Consider the following 21,395-nt stretch of genomic DNA (forward strand, 5'->3'; position numbering starts at 1 on the left):
AGGTAAAGGGAATTTTAAAGTCAGTAGTCTCTTCTTTGGAACCCATTAAGCATGTGGTCTACCCCAGCAGAAGCATAGAAACAATGGTAAGAGTTTGGCCCCCATTCCGTTGAAATGTTGGAAATCGCTGAGGACGCTGAAACGAAACCTGAGGAGTCTGCACCAGAGACTGATTCTGAGTCACCTGTTAAATCAACTAATGTCCAAGGAGACACAAGGAAGATGTTGCATGATGTTCATGGAGGTGCTACTTTGACAATTATCTGTAACAAAAAAATTGCTAGATTATCACTGGAAAATGTTGAGCAAATGTTGAAAATAGTGGGTAGATCTTCACAGTTTGCTGTTATAGAAGTTGGACAAAGATCTGAACATAACACATCTACCGATCTAAAAGAATTAATTCTTAAAAAGGAAATTGAAGTGTCTAAAACATACGAAATAATTGGCAACTTTAGTGACCCAAATCCTTCATGTAACACTGCTGCAGTAGAGTTAAGATATGACTGCAAGAGTTTCTATGGGAATGACAAAGAGACTGATGATGGTGAACCTCCTCTTGAACTGAATGACAGTTCAAGCTCAGATGATGAAAGTCCATCTCTTGGTCACAGTGTGTCTGAAAATATTTTATCTGCTTTTGGTTTTGATGAATGAGAATTTAAATAAACATTCAGTTTATTGATTATAGTATATAAAGTTTATTCTGTAGTTATTCTTTAATATTATATAGAGGTTTTAACATGATCCACTGTGGATGAGCAGATGTTTTTTTCAGATTACCCTGAAAACAGAATGATTTGTTACATCACAGGAATATAGCTTTTTACCACTGTGCGTACGCTGACGGGTCTAAAGGTTATGCTGATCGATGAATGACTTGTCACACAAATCGCAGGAATATGGCCGCTGGCCATCATGTAATGTGTTCTCTTATTTTGCAGGACTGTAGCGAACAAATCGAAAGTCTTCAAAGCCTAGAAAATTTTATTCCATTGTGTGCTGATCATGCATTCGCGTTCACTGGGCGTTGACTGTGACGTCACAACATGGCGGATATGTTTCGTCAACTTTAAAATTTAGAATTAATATAGGTATATGTGCTTGCGTTTCAGATTTTCATTTATTTATATTTATTTATTTATTGAAAATGTACTACATACCGAAATCCTGTATCATTTCAGAGGGTGAATCTGTTAATTTTTTAAAAGATAAGGACAGAACCAAAGCATCTGATACAGAGTTGGATGCTGAGATAGATGAAGAAATCTCAACAGTAGGTGAGTGGGTTTTTGTAACACATAGAACAGAGGCGCTGGATACATTAGCAGTTGAGGTGGGGGAGTATAGTTTGGATATTGAAGGAATACGGGAGGTTAGATGGCCTGATGATGGAAGACCAACAAAGGGAACTACGTATTACACGAGGCTTGCCAAACATTCTTCAGGGTGTGGGCAACTTTGGCAAAATTTGGTCTGTATGCAGGCAACGTGAAGCTCAATACGTGTGTGTGTGTGTGTGTGTATATATATATATATATATATATATATATATACACTTTTATCTGCATAATTTTCTATACATTATATACAATAAAAATATAATGATGATAACGTGAAAAGTTAGTAAAAAATGCAATTCCCAACCTAGGCTAGGGTGTGTTTATTTTTAGCACATTTTACGTGGTCACCACACCAACAGGTACACACTTTAGATTCCTGGTGACAAAGTATCGGGTGTTTGTAGCATGGCTCACGATGCCACAAGGAAGACCTCAGGCCCTCGTGTGATCTAATTGCTTTCCGAGGAGGTGTACGGTTATAGATTCAGTGTGAGTGCCTTGTCTGTCTGAAAGAGGAGTTTGAGATCAGGGGATGTGCTTAGTGGCAAATTTCATATGAACTGTATCTGTAGTGTGTGTGGACTGGTAACAACGAAGACATGGCAGACCAATTTGTCTGAATATTAGTGTTTCAGAAGATCAGTTGTGTGCGTGATGGGGAAGCAGCTTTTTTGGAGTTGGAGATGTGAAGAACCAGACAGAATGAAGCACCTGGAGTGTTTGTTACTTGGATAAGGAAGTGCAGTATTCAGGTATGTTAGGGAGTAGAGTTTATTTACATCCCATAGATCCTTATTACGACTAAACCAAATGATGTAGAACATGTCATTTCATACAACATACATGAACCTCAGTACTTTCGACACAATTACAAGGACGTGTTTCACATGTGAATGTACATAACCTGGAAAATAAGTTTACAAATTAGTTAGTCAATGCTTTTTGGAGGAAATAATCTCTTGTTTACTGTTAAAATAATGTGAAACCTATAAATACACTCTGTGAGCAAAATGCAATTTCTTAATATTAAAGCAGATAGTACATGTAGTTACCATTGGGCTTTAGTCAGTCGTTACAGAACAAGGACTGCATTAGTACAAAGCATTTGATAAAACATTAAATGTTTCTTGTAAAAACCCCTGTATGGAACATCATTAGCGTGTACTTTTCTGCTCTGCTAGCTGGTTGGGGTGGAGACTGTAGGAAAGGAAGGTGGACCCACCAAGTCGGAGGAATTTCCCACCGGTGAACCCCGGAAGGTCGGAATCCATGATAGCGGCATTCCATGGGCAACATTACGACCGTCTGCTCCTCAAACGAGTACAGGTACGCAAAAGTAATTGTGTAAACTGTCTTTAAAAGGTCGATTTTATGGGTGCCAGACTCAGTATCTCATTTCTATTGAAAGACATAGATTATGGGGTATGTGAGATGAAATAAATAATTCTGTGACATAAGAGTGGATATAAGTGTCCTGTTATTACCTTCAGGTTTTCCAGGCAAACTTTGTGTACATTTTTCATAACTTTTCTTGTCTTATCCTTGTTTAATTGTGTCTCTTTGCCCCCTCCCTCCACCCAGTAGTAATAAAAAGAGAAATCATTTGTAAATGTATGAAAGGAATGTTAAAAGATTGATTTCTGTATCACTATAATTTCAGCAGTGGCTTGTTTGACATTTCATTATAGCTGTTGAAAAAAAATGTTACGCACTCGTCTGAATCGGAGGAATCTGGTTGGTGCCGAAATCGGTTAAACCCTCTGACATCCAGCTCTAACACTGGTGGAGTGCTGTTCAATTGTACGTGGAAGTAAATCCGCTAACTGTGAATTTTGTCTTGCGCACAAAAGTACAGAATGAAAAATTCCGAATTCTTCTGATCCACTCAATTCTTTTGAACTGAAGTGAGCCATATCTTGAAGTGTCAGTATTTATTACATCCAACAACCAATCAGATTTCTATTCAGTCACTGCAACAGTACCAGTGCCAGTTGAAAATAAATAATTCTGAATCTTTATTACGCAGTTTTCTGTTCTCAGTCGTCACTTTATCTCTCTTAGGTCAAGTTATTCGGGTTCTGAACTTCATTTTGAAACATTCCTAATTTGTTTTCTTTTCCAGAGTTGTATGATAAATTTTCACCAAAGTGTTCTGTAGTGCAGATTTGTATGTGCATTATTTCAGGATTAAATTTGGGAATGTGGCAATGAAATGTCGAGACTGTAGAGCGTTGTCACCCGCAATGCAAAGAACAGGTGCCTCTGCCATGTGTGTCAGTGGATAATACCCCGACTCGTCGTGGAGGTGTGACGGGCACCATCGCTGATTACACTCCTCGTACAGCTCCCATGGTGCCATCCATCATTGTGCATTGTGTCAATGAGGTTGAGCTTTGTGGTCTTAACAAAATTAGCTATTTTTAAGATACTTGACTTTGCAGTATCGTGAGCTGGGATAGCTCAGTCAGTACAGTGACTAGCTGCAGGCTGGGCGATCGGGGTTCGATCCCCGACGGGGACCGAGGATTTTTCCTCTGGTCTGTGCGTCCAGACCGGCTCTGGGGCCCACCCAGCCTCCTCTGCAATGGGTACCGGATCCTTTGGGTCCTGTACTAAGCTACTGTTTGGCATCTTTAAGTTTGTTTTATATTTGAAAGATGTGGTCATACTTGATCTGTTTTGCCAGAATCAATATTAGTGAGCGAAAATTTAACTCACATTCAAAGTGGAAAATGCTAATCAGTCACAGAAAACTGACAATGGGTCATCCTCTAAATCTGTTGTAAGGTTATGAGATCTTCGCCTAAAAGAACTTGTATATTTCAAAGACTGCTCTGCAGTGGAAACTGTACACGATTTTGAATGCTGAAATAAATTAGGATGTAATTTTAATGAGGCTGCATTGAAAAGGTGCATTACAGTTATGGTTGGAACTTACTAATATGATGTAAACTAAAAGGGTAATATTTTGATATAGTATGTAATACATTACAGCAATTTTACTAATCACGACACAAGGAGCATGTGAACTGCTTTCCTCTGAGAACTGTAACATAATTGGTCATTTTTGTTTAAGCAGAAGTTAAACAAATTCTGATGCTGATTTTGCATTTGCATTGTGAGGAAGAGAAGTTTTTAGTGTGAACTGCCTGTTTGGTGTTCCATACATTATTATAGGTTTTTTATTCCAATTTTTGTTATACTAAGTTAAAAATCCAAGGCAAAGCATGTAGGTAAATGTGTAAGCCTGACGTAGTAACTTCTGAAGAGGTTATTGTATTTGTCTTGACGGACACAGTTTCATAACCAAATATCAAAGTGAAATGTGTAAAATTGCAGCGATCCATATGTATAACAACATTTATTATTAAGTAAGTAAAGTGTAAGTCAGTTCAAGAGTTAGAATCACGTGTATATCGCAATGTTGTGACAACCTGTAGACTTGTAGGTAGATTGCAATTTTTAAGAGAAACACTGTCTCTATCATCAGGGCTGACGTGGCCATTCTGGGATGTGGAGAGATTGATACGGGATCACAGGGCCCTTATACCTGTGACCGATTAACTAATATTTTCTCGAAGACAGTGGCACATCGAGTCGGTTAATTAGTTGTAACGTCAGAAGTTATGTAGTGTCAAAAGACGTGTTACAACGATTGGGAATGATGCGTCCGGAGAGATTCTGACTCTGGCAGGCAAATATTGAACAGTAATGACTGCATATTTAATTCTAAAGACAGTTTCAAGTTTCCAAACACAATTATGTGCTCATTACTACATGTTTGGTTTATGTACTGCAATATCTTTATATATAATTCATGAGTAAGCTTAGAACAATTGTAAAGTTTGCTTTGTGTCTTGTGGTTCTTAATTATCTCCATAGCAGTAGCTGAGATAATATAGTTGATTAGTAGTGTTTTAGTTGGGATATTAAAATATTTTATTAAGCAAAACAAATTCCACAACTAAATGTTTCGTATTAAACTAGTTGATTAGTGTTGAAGTAGTACATTCTCTTCATGAGTTATTGTTCTTTTTTCTCCTTCAACTTTTACATGTGAAACTGTTTCACTTTTAATTTCGTCAAGATTCATTTCAAGTTTCGGTGGATGTGCTGAGTGGCAACTTTCATGTGAACTGGTATCAAGGTGTCACACGAAGACACGGCAGACCAATTTGTCTGAATATCAGTGTTTCAGAAGATCAGTTGTGTTCGTGCTGGGGAACCAGCTTATTTGGAGTTGGAGATGTGAAGAACGAGACAGAACGAAGCACCTGGAGCGTTTTTGACTTGGATAAGGAATTGCATTATTCAGGTATGTTAGAGAGTAGAGTTTATTTACGTTCCATAGATCCTTCTTAGGACTAAACCAAAGGATGGAGAACAAGTCATTTCATAAAATATACATAAACCTCAGAATTTTAAATAGAAATACAAAACCACTTTAAATATAGATTATAGATATACATAAAACTAAAGAAATTTCAGCAGAGGTTAAATAATCTGCAGAATGGAAAGAGGTTACCTCTCAATGCAGGCTTGAACACCTTTAAATCATTTAGAGTTTTAATTGTTGGTGGAAGATTATTAAATGACTTGATACGCGTATAGTACGTTCCTTTTTGACGTTTATTAGGGTTAGCATAGATTATACAAAAATTATATGCTTGTAGTTAATTTTTATTTCAGTGTTGTTGAGATTTGTCAAACTCATTTTTTACGTACAAAAAAAAAGTCTAGGTGTCCATGAAACCCAAAGGTTCTGGAAATAAATATGACATGCGCCCTGGTGTGGAGAAAAGGTGTTTAGAGTATTACAGTAAGTGCAGTACTTGAAAGTTACTGTAACTAAAACATTTGACTTCCCTTACCAGTGAATCTGGCCTGCGTTGTCACTCGTTATAACTTGAAACTGCTGCTTGTGTTTTCCAGGTCGTGGAGACAGCATCTGGTGCTCTGAAGTCGAGCACGACGGATCCGTTCTACCGTCGTCAGTGCTGGGAAATAATTTGCTGTTTCTTGGTGGCATCCCTGAATTTTAATGATGATGAGAATAGAGTGCAGCAGCTGTTCTCCTGTCCAAGGTATATAAGAGCAGTTGGAGGCAGAAGAATATTGTCAAACTAACCTCATTCTTGATATTAAAATAGTGTACAAAATAAAAGATGTTTTTCCAGCCTGATGGTACTAACATGACATAACGGATTGTTAATCACTGGCTTTTCAACGCAGAATTGTAAGCGAGTCCCAAGGCAGTCTATGAGGCACTGTTATAGATTTTTCTCTGAGCACCCAGAACTCATTATTTACTGGTACAGTGAGCCCGTTAGAGGCTGTATCACAATTAGTTTGTGTTTAGTATCCTGCCAGTACCAGGAGGCTTCTACAAGTAATGTATTTCTTTGTCATATCATAAACCCAGATTTCCCATTGGCTCTGTGCCTCTTACATCAGTTGCTGATTTAGGAAGCAGCAACTGCATTGGCCACTGTTGTGACCAACATTTTGTACACTGAACATTAGGATGTGAGTGTGATTATCTTTACTCATTGTCATTGATGATCCACATGTGGAGATCTCCGCAGTCCATGGGATTCCGTACAGATTGCAGGACAAGCAAGCCAGAGCCACTCACCAGACGGCAGTCACAGGCAAGTTCATCCATTTGAGTAAATTGTTTAATAAACTTCTTTTCTGAATTATAATACCATTATTGAAAGAAGAAGACCTTTTTTTCCTGAAAAGTAGTAAATGGTTTTAAGGAAATAAAGAACTTGTCTATTTCTTCTATTGAGACTAAAAAGAAACAATGAAGAACGTGATTTTTCTTTGCCAGTGTAAGGAACCACATTTTGAGGCTGACCTCCACATAGTTCTATACGAGGTGCGATCAGAAAGTTTCAGGCTGTGTCAATAGAGGGTGAACCGAATGTAGTACGAGCTTCTGCCGCTAAGGGGTTGGGCCTACATTCATAGTGAATCAGTGTGCCAGCCGGCATCATCGAATTAGTATTTGTTTCTTAGTTACGGGCGTTTTGGTAGTGCATTACACTGACCCTCCTGCGATTTCGGAATGGCGGATTTTCATGAACAAATCAAATTTTGCCAAAGACTCGCCAAAACAGCTACGGAAACCTATGAAATGCTAAAGCAAGCATTTGGGGAGTCCGCAATGGGTCGTGCACAAACTTTTGTGTGGCATTCACGTTTTAAAAATGGCCGAACCTCTGTCGATGATGATGAGCGTTCTGGACGACCATCTTCGAGCACAACGCCCGAAAATGTTACGAAGATTCGGCAGGCCATTCACGAAGATCGACGTCGTACCATCAATGACTTGTGCGACATTGTTGGGATAGGCTACGGGACCTGTCAGCTGATTCTAAAGGAAGAACTCCACATGCGACGCATCCTGTCTGAAGACCAGAAGCAGAATCGACTTATCGTTTGTCAGGAGCTCAAAGATCTTGCAAGAACCGACCCCAACTTCCTTTCTAAGCTCTGTGTGACTTCTTCCTCTTGCCAAAGATGAAAATTCAGCTAAAGGGAAGGAGATTTGAGACGATAGAAGAGATTCAGGCAGACTCGCAGATGGTGCTTCACAGGCTGACGAAGAAAGATTTTCAGGGATGCTTCCAGGCTTGGCAGCGGCGCTGGGATCGTTGTGTTCACTCCCAGGGGAACTACTTCGAGGGCGATGGATAAATTTAATACCTGAGATAAGTGTACGGGTGTTTATAGGCGCAGTCTAGAAACTTTCTGATCGCACATCTTAATTGAGAATGCATGGAGTTTACCTCCATGCTCCCACTGCCTCATGGCATTGCGCTTAGTCACAAGGATAACTTCAGCTGATATAGCGAACCATTAAATGTTTAAAAATCATAATCGGTGTTGGTTTTCTGTAAGTCCAAGTGGTGTTAGAACCCAAAGACCACTGTGAGAACCTGAAATCTCTCTTAAAACCACATTTAGTATGTGAACTTGTTGAAAGCGTCTGCTTCATATCTGGAAAAACCAGTAAGGCCTGTCGTGTAAGTTGGTAGGAGTGTTTGTTGCTGCAGCCATGAAAGAGTTACGACGGTGTTCCTTGTTTGTCACTACACAATGGTGGCGATATCACAGGAAGCTGGTGAGTTCAGTTTTATAAATTTAGATTGTTCAACATTGAAACAATTTATATTACTGATGGTGAAGTTTCCACCTTTGCTTCCAGAAGGCATTATAAAGTGGCATTACTGATGGTGATATGGAAAATAAATCTAATTGCCCCTTGTCGGTTGAATTCACCTTAGTAGTAGAAGTGCTACAGATGTTGGCTGTGTGGTAGAGGCTTGCCATTTCTTAATCTTTCATTTAAGTCCTTTCTCCATGACATCAAAACAGGCGAACCTGAAGGGCATGGACCGACTGGTGCTTACAGACTCCCTTGCTGTCATAATGGGGCACGAGGAGAGGGAGCCGTGTAAGCCGGGACACCTGGCACTTGTTCTCATCTTGGAGGCAACGATCAACATCCTCGGCTCCAAACAGACGGCAAGCGAACTGTTCGTTAAATATCCACTGAATCAGTGGCAACGGAACTTGCGTGGGTCTGACGTGATGTGTGTGAGTTGTAGAGTTTGTAGTTGCAGTATTATGACGTGTGGAATAATGGCCCACTTGGCGAATGTTTTAAATTTGCTGGGGGGGAGGAAAGAAAGGTTGCAATATGAATCTGTAAGCGAGGGAGTTCAGAATTTGTCAGGTCGCTGGCTGTGACACTGTCGTGACCCGTATTTAAAGTTAACTTGTCAATGGGTTTGTAATGAACTTGACAGAATTTGTCTTCTGAAAATGGAAGGTGCTTGTTCATTGGCTAAGGTGACTGCTTGGTGAAGTAAAACTGTGTGTTCTTAGAAGAGTGTGATGTCTTGATTTCTTGAATGTGAATGTATTTTTTCTTTCTAGGAGTAGCAGATTACGAGAAACAGAATGATCCTTCAGATTCTACTGAGCACCATGTGACCCGCGTACTGCTAGCCAGAGAAGCGTTGAAGTACGTGCGGCAACAGTTGGCAGACCGACTTGATGTCAGAAGATTAAACCTGCTGGGAAAAGAAGGAACATCGTATCCGCAAGAGACTGATATCAGTCTGAACGAGGCATTCGTTGTGTGAGTACATGAGCATTAGAATGTATTTGATGTGGTTGTCGTGTGAGAGAGATGAGTCTGTCCAATTTTATTAGGTACTTTAGATGTCTTGACTTTAAGTATGTTAGTTGATATGTCGAAAGACCTATGTGCGGTGAGAGATTGGCATAATTGCAGTATCTGTGGTACGCTAGAGGCATTCATGATTCTCTAGTGAATATATTGTTTATAGGACATCAAAATTGGAGGTTAGGTATAGCTTGTAGACGAGGGTGGTGACTATTTGTGATAAGGTTTTGTTACATGTGAGATGTGCACAGTGAGCGGAGCTGCCGGGATATTTTCTGTTCTTGTGCTTAAGTTTAGAGTTTCCTGTGTTGAGCAAGGGGATCGGTTACAAAACTTGTAAGTTTGTGGTGTGGTGTCCGTTATGAATTTGGATTTGTTTGCAAAAATGGAGATGACTGTCAGAGGTTCCATTTATTTGAGACTTAACCATATGTTGAGAGTTGTCAGGTGTCAGTCTCATGGACATGTGATGAGGCTCAGTATTACTTCTGGTATATTCCGTGGTTGGTGGTGGGGTAAGGGGATTTGCATTAGGAATGAGGAGTGGTTTGGTTGGTTGGAACCAAGTATAGAAAGGCAGTGCCACTTATGTGGGTCACAATGTACCAGTGCTGGTGTTGTCAGGATTGTTATTTTATGTCTGTAAAATGGTTGTGAAGAGTTCTTGGCTTAGGAAAGACTAATTTGTTAGTGTTGTCAGTCAGATTGTTTATAGGAAGAATGTAGAGATTGTTTTTTTGTGTGTGTGAGAGAGAGACAGGCTGAAGTTATTGACCATTTAGTTTGGTTAAAGATTGTTGACCTGGAAATGAAATGATATATGATGTCTGTTTGGTGTTCGTTGACCACCTTGGCTGCTCCCTCATAAATATATTTTTACATAACCCCTCCTTCCTCTCATCTTGGGCTCCCATATCGCACCCACGAAAACCCTCAGTTATTTTTTAGAGGGCAGAAATCAGGAAGGAAATGCATACAATACGAAACCCGTGTCTCCCCTCCATTCATTTCTAGAACTTATTACTACTGTAAGAATCCGTTCTGAAATGGAAGGGAGGGGACTTTAAGTGGTACAGCTCTTTTGCAGGATGTTTGTTAAAATATTAGAGTGTTTGAGCTGTCTGCGAGTGAAGATTCCTTTGCGTATGATTCTTGGAGGTAGAACGTAGCTTTGTTTGTTGCACGTTTTATTGATCTTGTTATTGGGTAGTCAATCAACATACGATTATGATGTTGAAGGGGTCCCGGGATCTTAATAAACATTGTGACCACAATCAGAAATTCTCGTGTAGACATGCTGGCAATTCAGTAATCAGCGTGCACTAAAACTCATCTCGTAAAACTGTTTATTGACGTAATGTCAGATACAAAATATTGTTTTGTAGAATTGCTTTCTTTATTTTGTTGTGTTTCTACTTGTTAAAGTTGTTACATTGAGAGTGCTGCTGCTGGTGTCATGGAGAGATGTTTCCTCAAAGTAAGAAATTTTTGGTGGCTCTCCTTTACTTAGTGGGGAATCCCCACGTCCACAGTACAGAATGTCTAAGTATTTGCGACCGGGTTGGTGGCCCCAGCACCCTGCCAGTTTCTTTAGCACTTACAGTCATCCTTCCATCATGTTATGTGAATTGGGTGTGGAGCGAGAGAGAGAAGGCAGGCAGTTGTCTTCTGGCAAACTGCTGCTTCTGTAATTGCTGGAAATGTGACCATACGAGTAACCAAGACTTTGAATAAAAATCTGCCCCAAGATGTGGGCGTAGGTGTGCGGATTATTTTAAAAAGGGTAGCAGAAAAATTGAACGTAGTTTAGCGTAATGAATGGCGCGTTGCTTTGGTTAACAAGGAAATGATCATTTGTTTACCGTAGCCGAAACAAATTATTTACGAACACACAGTCACGAAGGTCATATTGAACGGCTTTTCACGTTTGCTTTACTTCATCGTTTTGTCGTCTGATTTGACTTCGTTTGTCCCCACCATTTTCCTACGTGATACGACCATAATTCGTTGCGTTGGATACGTTACTGGGCGGGGGAAAAGGGTCCCTTTGTAATTTATGAAAGTGACATTTGACAACTTGCCGAAGTGTAGCCTAGAACGTTTGTACATTGGCCGACAGAATTCGTGTATTTCTACATTGATTTGAGGTCTTGTTCGTCCTCGTAATCGTTAAAAAACAACTCGGCTCAATTTGAATACTAAGAAAAGTGTTAAAACTAGCTACTACATGTTTGTCCAGGAAGGCACTGATGTTTTGTAGTTGGTAGTATAGCCAGTTTGTTAGGATTCCAGTGAGGCAGTCAGAAAGGAAAAGAATGAGCACGGAAGTTGCATATGGCAGATCAGATGTTTGGAAGAAGATGGCAATAATGATGATGACAGTAATTGCAGTAAACTTGTCTTCGCGATGTGTGTGTTACTTTTTTTTCAGAATTGTCACCTTTACTCAGAACACCTGATGTGATCTGGATATGCCATTCTGGTCGCTGTGGTGTGACAGCAGATAGGTTGCGGTGTTTAAATATCAGTGTTGTAATGCAGTTTGGAATAAGCAGGGTTCCTAATGACGTAGGATGTGGAAAGAGGCAACTCCATTCTGAATGAATCTGGTTACATGTGGAATGTCACGGCCATAGCACTTTGGAATTTCCTGGAAACTCGGCTATGCTGTCAGAGGAATTTTGCACTTATCTTCATCCAAGATTGTTTCCTTCCACACAAAAGACTGAGCTACGCCGCAGTTTAAAATATAAGGTGACATTTTCATTGATCTGTCTTTTACACGAACATTTGTCATTTCAGAGTTGGTGACCATGAAATAATGACTTTTTGTACAGACTGGATGCAGCGGCTTGTTATCGTTTAGGTTCAGCTGTAACAAGGTAAATGTTAGGTGGAAGGAATATGTTGTTTGTGGCAATTCTTACTAATATAGAATATCACAATTTCTTATCTTATATAAGAATTATTAAGAAATCTGTCAAACTGCCCTCCACTCTTTCCATTTTAGTTTTGATTAGATCGATCATTGCTGGTGGACGTCGTGGTCTCTTACAATTGAACAAAGTTTGAGGTAAGGGATTCCTATTTATTATTATTGTTCATCACATTTAATGTTTTCATCTGCATTTTTGTGAACTCGTGTAAGAGAATTAGACTTGTCTTCTTTTTAACACAATTTCAATTAACATTAGATTGACTTGTGTGTGTTCACGGCAACATTGATAATAAAAGAATATTCCAGTAGGCAATTAACTTTTTACAATTTTAAAGGAATTAAACGTGTTTCGTGGCCCAGAATCTTAATAAAAATATGTCGATGCTAAGATAATAATTCTAACACTTTACAATTCCTGATACATCGACATTATTAAAGTGTTTTAGGGAACTCTGAAGAATTTTTATTTCGGATTTAGAAGCCTAATTATCGACGAATCTCCCTCTCATTATCTCCCTACATCAGCAGATTAAATCCAGGGAATGTTTGCTATTATTGAGTGCAAAGTATTTATGGGTGCAAAATGTGGTCTTTCACTTTGAGGGAGGAACATAGACTGAGGGGCTCTGAGAACAGTGTGTTGAGGAAGATGTTTGGACCCAAAACGGGAGTGGGACAGATAAGAGAGAAAAATGCTTGACGAGCTCCACACCCGATGTTGTTAGGGCGAGTTGAGTGTTTACAAGGCCTGAAGGGAGGAGACCTCGGCGTAGGTGGCAGGATAACATTAAGATGGATCTTAGGGAGACTCGATGTAGCGAATTGGCTTTCCGAACACGATAATGAATCTTCTGGTTCAGTAAAGGAAGTGGGCTATTCTTTGACAAGCCGAGAACCATAGAATATCTTGCTCATTGCAGGTTGAGAGTAGCGTGACTGTTCCCAACTGTAATTCTCGCGTTCATTTGATAAATTTAAATGACGTATTGTGCTCTTGGTTTATATAAACGTGTAACTTAGGCAGGAAAGTCCTTAATCATGTAAGCTCTTACGCACTTTTACTTCTACAGAGAGAGAAGAACTCGAAAATTTTATGCTTATGAAAAGGCGTAACCTTCTTTTTCCAAAATTTGTTTGTTAACTGCCCGGTTCTGCAACAAAGGTCGCATAATTTCTGTGGCATGTTTTTGTAAACCTTGACAAAGATGGCTTACTACATCGGCGAGCGGGAGGTCATTGCCCCGATCAGCTGGTAATGCCGCATGGGTTAGTAAATGACGTCATAGCCTCGCGTCACACCCAGGACAGAACAGGACTCTGAAACCACGGATAGAGCGAGCGATACAATCCCATGTCAGCAGATGCGAGTCGAGAGACCGACGGAAACAAGGCCATGAGAATAAAGCCTCAGTGGGAGACCCGGAAGGGGCGAGGGAGCCATCTCAAGCGTGCGCCGTGGATCATAAAGCATCAAGGATTGGACTGCGAGACGCGGGATCAACATTTCTAGATCAACGATCACGCAGGTTATGAATTGGCCGTGACACCAACTGAGACTCGAGTCCATGCCTACCGATTCGCTAAGCTAATTAAGAATCCCTGAGACAACCCATCAAAACCCCGAAATATCCCACCAGCTACGTCACTCTCCGGGGTGGGACGCAGTGTGCGACCAGCCACGTCGTAGCGGACACCGCGATGTACGCGACAGACATTAAGGAGGCTAATAAGTCCTTTGAAAGTGTGACAAAGTTCAAATACTTGGGAAAAACAATAACGATTCAAAATGATGCTCACGAGGAAGTTAGGAGGAGATTAAATTATGGAAATGCTCGCTACTTCTCAGTTCAAAATATTTTGTCTTCCCGTCTGATTTCTAAGAACCTGAAGATTAAAGTATACAAAATACTAATTTTGCCTGTTGTGTGGTATGGGTGCGAAACATGGTCAATTTCATTGACATTACTGTGTTGAATATTTCGGGCACAAACCTGGGTCCACATTTTCGCCTTCCGCTGTTATGTTATGGCAGTGCGCGTCGGAGTGGACCGGCTTTAGAAGGCCGAGACGTAAAAATGAAACTTAAAGATAAAAAGAAGAAGAAGAAGACAGAGCTAAGACTCGAGAACAAGTGTCCGTATCCAGAAAATCATTCCGTACCGAGCATATTTTATTAACCACGTGATCTAATTAGAGGTTTGTAGAGACTATTACCGATTGGGTACAAGATTGCTTTGTGGGGTGGAGTTATTTTATCACGTGCTCGTGGCTGATTTTCAAAAGACATGCGTAATTTAGAATTTAAAAAGAGCCGGTTATTTCGACAGGCTTCTGTACGCTGTCAGAACTTTCGTTCACTGTTTAACGTTCAAATGCGGCAAGCAAACTTTTTAAATTTTGGGACTTTACTGAGTTACGATGCAACTGACCATGAATGCAGAATGCAACGTGCGTGTTATTTCAACAATTTTAGCGTTCCTGAATTTCTTGTCACAGTGAACTTACTAAAACTGCAGCTGTGGTAGCTTGCTTGGTGACACACGCTATGCGACTCCACCCCCATTTAAAAGAAGGTTGAGCTGAAACAGGGTGTTTCATGTTAATTGTCGTTGAAATAAAATTTACTGTGCGTTAGATGTATAACACACCTCTTTCGATCTTTACTTTTTATGTATGAGGGGATGGTTATTCATGTAATAAATGTTTCGAACCCCCTCTGAGCTTAAGATTATGGCAGAGCAGATCTCTATCTATCTACCTGTCCGAAAGTCCATCCACCTGTCTTTATTATCCAGAGTTTCCGCATAAAACACAGTAACTAAGTACAACAGCAGAGCATACAGGCTTGGATTCAAACCAGTAACCTGCCGAGTACGAACCCCATTCCACAGCGCCCAGTTCCCAAGCCGCGCGTCGCTGCCTGATCGTACCCAGAGCACACTGTCCTAGTGTGTTCGTTGCTTGGTTCTCAGCGTCAATAACAAATATAATGCTCCATGCGCTGTGATGTAATAGGGCAAACCACGGAAGTCTAGAATACTTTTCCAGAAGTCAGATTTCTTGAATAGCCCAGCGAAGCATTCTGTTCTATAGTTTCTTTCGCAGTCAAATCTAGAGCTTATAACGTGACGAGAACAGTCCTAATGTATTTGAATACATTTATACAAAGACTGAATAATGGCTACAGAATTTCATGAAGTTAAACCTACGATGGCTCAATTTTGTGGGCCCTCAGATTTTAATTGGGAAACTTGGATGTTTTCAAGTTAATGTACGTTCAATAATTCTCTTGTGTTTGGATTATTTACGACGCGAAACTTGGTCAGTGGCATTTATGCAGTGTCACAAACGCCTACATTTTGCGTTTTGGACGAATGCTTTGTGTTGAAAAGCATGAAACATTGGGTACTTGGCATAAAATGAATTAATGGTTTCATCATCGCACTCAGCTGTGCTGATGCAGTGAAAGGTTTCGACGGACTGGACTCGTAGGTCGATTGAATCTGGTGTCAGAGTTGCAATATTAAGACGAAAATTCTCCGGGATGTCGCGCCGTATAATACAGTAGAAACTGACCGACGTTTCAGAGGTGCTTACTTCCTGCATCATTGGGCACTCATCGCCCTGATGATGGTAGGTAATAAGCACCTCTGAAACGTCGGCCAGTTTCTACTAGATTACTTGCCGCTGTGAGAAGCTGAAATCTCACTTACAGCAAGGATGTTTCTGGCAAAGTGACAACTTGCAAGATCAAGAAGGAGATGGGGGATACCATTGAGGTTGGTTTTATGGAAATAAGTTGCGAGTACGTGGACTGGATCCGTGTGGCTTGGCACTAGGACAGACGGAGGATTCTGTTGATCCTCGGGGTTCTGTTAAAGGCCTGCTTCGTGTTCGGCAGGTCCCGGGTTAAAATCTCGGCTCAGAGCCCGGCTATCTCAGCCCCTTCAGGCAAATTCCGGGATGGTACCGTAAATTAGGCCACGACCGCTTCCTTCCACATCCTTTCTAATTCATTATTCATTGTCTTCCTCTCATTCGACGCTGTGTAATCCGTTGAATTGTAAAAAGATAATCACGAGGAGGTTTTATCATTATCGCAGCTGCGTCGTCTCACGCACGGCTCTGCCTGATTTCCGCTGGCCTTGACCTAAGTAATTGGTTCACGCGGCGATTTCTTGCTTCAGGCAGGATCCGGTACGAGAGCTCGTGGCAGAATTTCCTGAAGAGGACGTCTGCATTTTATGGCTGTCGACACGATCACTGTGATGGAAAAGTTCTCTTATCACGGAATGTTAAACTGCAGGTCGTGTCTCAAATATTTTTAGATGCATTTAACTCTTTGAAGCACAGTGGTAACTATATGTACCACCTGCAGTTATATTTATGGGGTCTTCTTAAGGTACAATTTGGCTGCACGCGACAGAGACGGACTCATCGCAGCTTCCCGCCACTCACTTTTGAGGTGACGACCGAGACATGCGGCTAAGTGTTTGTTTTGTTGAGACGCGTGCACATATTCTGTGAAAAATGAGTATAAAAATGCTTCTAAAAAGGTTACTCGAAGAAGAAGAAGAAGAAGATGTGTTGCTGTGTTATTTGTTGCGAAAGAAAGAAAGAAAGAAAGAAAACCTACGAGTTCAATATTCAAAACCAGACGCGAAGAAGGGTCTTTCTGTCTGTTAATAAAGAATCATTTATCATTAGAAAAAGAAAGTTTCAGGAGTTATTTCAGATTGAATCAAAAGCAGTTTGGTTACGCACTGAGTTTAATAGGAAAAACATACAAACAACAAAAACTGTCGCTCACGTTACGGTTAAGTTTCTTATATTGTATTATTACTAATTATGTCACAAATGTAATGACAATTGTCTTCATTCTGTGATGTTGGTTGGTTCGGGGGTCGAGGCAGTTCTTATAGGAGAATACCTCAGATGAACTTGGGTTGGACATCCCATGTTGCTCCTCGCATATCCATCTGAATCACTTCATAGTGACTTAAAATGTTAGCTTGTATTTTCAAACGTGGAGCCTTTACGTGGTTCCCAAATGAAGCAATTTCGTCTTCAATTTCTGTATCAGTGTTGGCACTTAACTGTTGCACGAGATTATCAAGAATATCATCATGATTGTTGTTGCGTCTTTTTCGTCGTGGAGGCTGTGGTACAGAGGACTGCGATGCTTCATCTGGACAACCTTCGCTGTTTTCAGTCCGAGTCTCAAACTGTGCGTTTGCCGCTGAATCTGACTCAACATTAGATGCAGTAGGTCTTTCTGTTGAAACCGGTTCTAAGAATTGGAGTCTCTTGAAAAAATCCCACTTAGAATTTTTCGGTGGTGCAGCTGATCCGGTTGACATTTTTCTTTTGCGTTTAAATCGATTGTATGAATCCCGTATATACTTCCAGCGTTTTCTACAGTCTCCATCTGAAATGAGAAAATACGCCCATTTTCGTGTGCGTGTTCTTTGTGTACGATATCACTTATTGAGTGATTGACAATTTTTTCCCTTCAGATTTATGGCGACTGGCGAAAGTTACGCTTCACTATCGTTTGCTTACCGTATATCAGCGCGTCATATTTCACCAATCGTGAAAGAGGTTCTTAGGTGTCTAAGAAACAAGTTGGTACCTCAACTCATGCCTGAACCTACGCAACGAGAGTTTCAACGCATTTCAAACGAATTTTGGATAAAATGGAATTTTCCGAACGCCGTTGGAGCCAATCTCTTTCAACTACAAAGCTTTCTTTTCTATCGTTCTTTTAGCCATCGTGGACGCTAATTACAAGTTTATTGCGGTCGACGTCGGTGCATATGGCAAAGAAGGTGATTATTGGAAATAACTTTAATCTTCCGGGTCCTGAGTGCCTTCCGGGAACCATTTCTAACTTTCAGGCGAAGCATCGGGTCTCGACGCGTATCTGATGAAGTTGCAAAGAATGACGTAACTGAACAGACATTCAATTATCGCCTTTGTCGTGCCGGAAGGGTATCGGAAAATGCATTTGGGTTGATTTGCCAAGTATTTTGAGTGTTTTATACACACATAAACATTTTGCCGGAGACATGTGATGATTTGATATTAGTCGCCTTTTACGCGATGGATTCCTAGTAAAAATCTGGAAAAACTTTCTATCACTTCAGTAATGACGTGGAAACAACGCCACCAAACACGCACTCCTTATCTCGAGCAGGAGGCGAGATAAGAGAAGAGTTGAGAAAATATCTCATGTCAGACGCTGGTGCAGTTTCTAGGCAAGTAGATCGCAAAAACCTGGTAATAATCCATTCATTGCATGACGTGTTTAAGTCTAGAAGACGTTATATTGTATTATAAAAACGCAAACAACTAACCACTTTTGTCTAATTAGGCGAGCTTCGGGATTTAGAGGGTTAAGTCTGGCATTTATGAAAGCGACAGTGAACTTATGAGTCCTGCAAATTTCGTGACTGTCAGGCATCGAGCAGGACCCCGTTCCTTGGCGTATAAAAATGTATTCTGTGACAGTTAAGTTGCCACCACGCCCCGCAGTAAAGCTGACAACCGATTTCAGACTACGTTGCCGATAACTGGGTTACACCGAACGCCTATTGATTGCAGCATCCTTGGCGATGTAAAAGTCTGACCAGAACGAGCTGCATGGAGCAGAGTCCATCTTCAGCCCTCGGTCGGTCGGCTAGTCAAATTCTGAACGAAATTCTTATCTCCTTATAACGCAGTTTCCTCCTCGCTCTTGTCACTTCATCCGTCTCGGGTCCAGATATTACCCTCAGCGCTCTCTTCTCAGACACCCCGAGTCTGTGTTTTCGCTTGAAGTGAAAGACCGGGTTTCACACCCATACAAAACAGTAGGAAACATTCGTTGTTAGAGAGGAGACGGGAAACAGAAGATTGTGAACTGCGGGCGGGAGAATGTGAAGGTGCGTCGTGCAGTTGTAATACGCTTGGAAGTGCCTGAGGTAAAGTTGGTAATCGGCTTCCTCAGATGTTGGTAGTATTTCGTAGGATTGGCGGGCAGATTGAAATAGCTGAAGGTTGTCAGTTTGTAGATAATAATATGAAGAGTTTTATTCAGTCTCAAGACAAGATCAAGTTCACGCGCCCTGGGACCATGAAGTTTATGTATAATATCGAAGAAGGTGGCGTGATGTCATTCTCTTTATGAGTGCGACCTCACACGTGATCTCGTTACAGGCGATGGCATCATAAGGAAACTGTTATCACAGGAGGCGTTGCGAGCTGTGAGGGCGCTCTCATATTACATCTGCTTAATCTCAATACGTGGAACTTACACAGTGTCTGAATTTAATTCGGATGGAGTTCGGACCTCAGCTTCTGGGGAATGCGGTGATGATCCTTCGCGGAAGTGTAGGCAACTGTCAGTTGCTCGAGAGACGTGCTAATTCCTTTCTTGTAGCTCCTGAGAAATGCCGCCAGTCGTTTTTCTTGGTCTCTCCGACTGTCGGTTGTTTCCATGGAGACGGTTCCCTGACCTTGACCGCTATTTGTGATCTGGCCTTCGGCGTTGTGCGAGGGCTGGGCCTGCCAAAGAATTACGGAATGTTGGTCGTTCGCTTAATAACTCGCCCTGCTCGATTAATCCAGACCCGGGGACTAACAGGAATCTTTACTCGAATTTACCGCGGGCCGGCGAGGGAAGTAGGTTGTGTGGATAAAGCTGGCTCAGGAGGAGAATGCCCCGCGTAGCGAACTTTCGGGTTGCTGCCCTCAACAGCGCTGAACGGATTTTGATGAAACTGAACGCGAACTGGCGTCGGTAGGCATCGCTTCGGGAAATTCTCCGCTCCACATTTAGCTCATCTCTGGTTTTCAGAGTTCACTTGGCAAATGTTCACATTCGCTGGCTTCATATTTTAGGGTAACAAGTTTGAATCCACGAAGTCATTGTCATTATCGGAGATAGAATTGAAGTTGCTCAAAATCTGCCACCACGCGAGATCCGACATACAGACAATTGTCTCAGTTCCTTGCCCACGTAAAACCGACGTTTCGGGAACAAACCCTGAAGATGGGGACAGTTTGTTCCCGAAACGTCGGTTTACTACGGTAACCAGTTGATTATGTGTAATAAAATTGTTTGTATCTTGTGAATCACACAAAACATCATAGTTGAATGGTTAGTACTCCTGCTACATGTTTGGCAGGTCCTGGGTTCAGATCTTGGCCTGCAGACTGGCTATCGTGACGAAGGCTTGTTGTGGTTTTCCTCAGTCCCTCCAGAAAATGCTTGGATAGTTCCTTAAATTAGGCCATGATCACTTCTGTCCACATGTTTTCCAATTCTCTGTTTACTATCATCCTCTCACTCGACATTATAAAGTCTCAGCTAGTGACAGCATCGTTAAATAAAGTATAAATAAATTGTGAGTCACATGAAGATGGCTGCCTTCTGGGTTGTAGCATTACAACACAGAAAACGAGTCATATTCGTACTCGCCACTGTGAGAACCTCAATTCTTACTGTGACTCGCATGCTTTTGTTATGCTGTAACTTTGTGTGCCTGAAACTCGGGACTGTCAGTGTGATGGTATGAGATAAGAAATTCATGAACATGTGTCTGCACGACCTTGAATTTTAAGACATCCCATCTTACTAGTGACATCTTATAAATTGATCTGAAGTTGTCACTGACATGAAATCCCACAGTCTTGGACTGGGGACATTAAAATATCATAGTAATTTATAAAAAATACATTTAACACTGCTTTAGCTTTATTCAGCTTTCAGTATCACATTTAATTTTCATTGTTGCAATTTGCATGCTCTTTCCTAATGTTCTTCAGTAAGACACATCCTAGTTGCTGATTTAACTTCCTTGTGTAGAGCAGATGCTCATGGGAAAAGTGTGTGAAGATGACAGCGTTGTGGGATATTGCGCAGTGTAGT

General features: G+C 41.0%; 1 protein-coding gene across 8 annotated transcripts; it reads left to right on the plus strand.

Moving 5' to 3' along the window:
* Positions 1 to 1,814: 1,814 nt before the first annotated feature.
* On the plus strand, positions 1,815 to 21,248 carry LOC147872589 (transformation/transcription domain-associated protein-like). 8 transcript variants are annotated; one of them, XM_087356241.1, is made up of 8 exons: positions 1,815 to 1,832; positions 1,971 to 2,095; positions 2,525 to 2,669; positions 5,534 to 5,658; positions 6,276 to 6,427; positions 6,919 to 6,994; positions 8,730 to 8,951; positions 9,294 to 9,437. In XM_087356241.1, exons 6-8 carry the CDS (start codon positions 6,932 to 6,934, stop codon positions 9,297 to 9,299), a joined length of 291 nt encoding a protein of 96 aa, XP_087212367.1. In that variant the 5' UTR covers positions 1,815 to 1,832; positions 1,971 to 2,095; positions 2,525 to 2,669; positions 5,534 to 5,658; positions 6,276 to 6,427; positions 6,919 to 6,931; the 3' UTR covers positions 9,300 to 9,437. The 8 variants fall into 8 exon arrangements, with proteins under 8 accessions (XP_087212367.1, XP_087212369.1, XP_087212368.1 ...); XM_087356243.1 differs by lacking the exons at positions 1,815 to 1,832; positions 1,971 to 2,095; positions 2,525 to 2,669 and adding an exon at positions 3,712 to 3,728; XM_087356242.1 differs by lacking the exons at positions 1,815 to 1,832; positions 1,971 to 2,095; positions 2,525 to 2,669 and having other exon boundaries at positions 4,536 to 5,658.
* The last annotated feature ends 147 nt before the right edge of the window (positions 21,249 to 21,395 follow it).

The sequence above is a fragment of the Zootermopsis nevadensis genome, unplaced genomic scaffold (assembly GCF_977971745.1).
Source record: "Zootermopsis nevadensis isolate Lab colony 2312 unplaced genomic scaffold, Znev_1.0 Znev_ptg000026l, whole genome shotgun sequence".
In the NCBI taxonomy this organism is placed as follows: Eukaryota; Metazoa; Arthropoda; class Insecta; order Blattodea; family Termopsidae; genus Zootermopsis; species Zootermopsis nevadensis.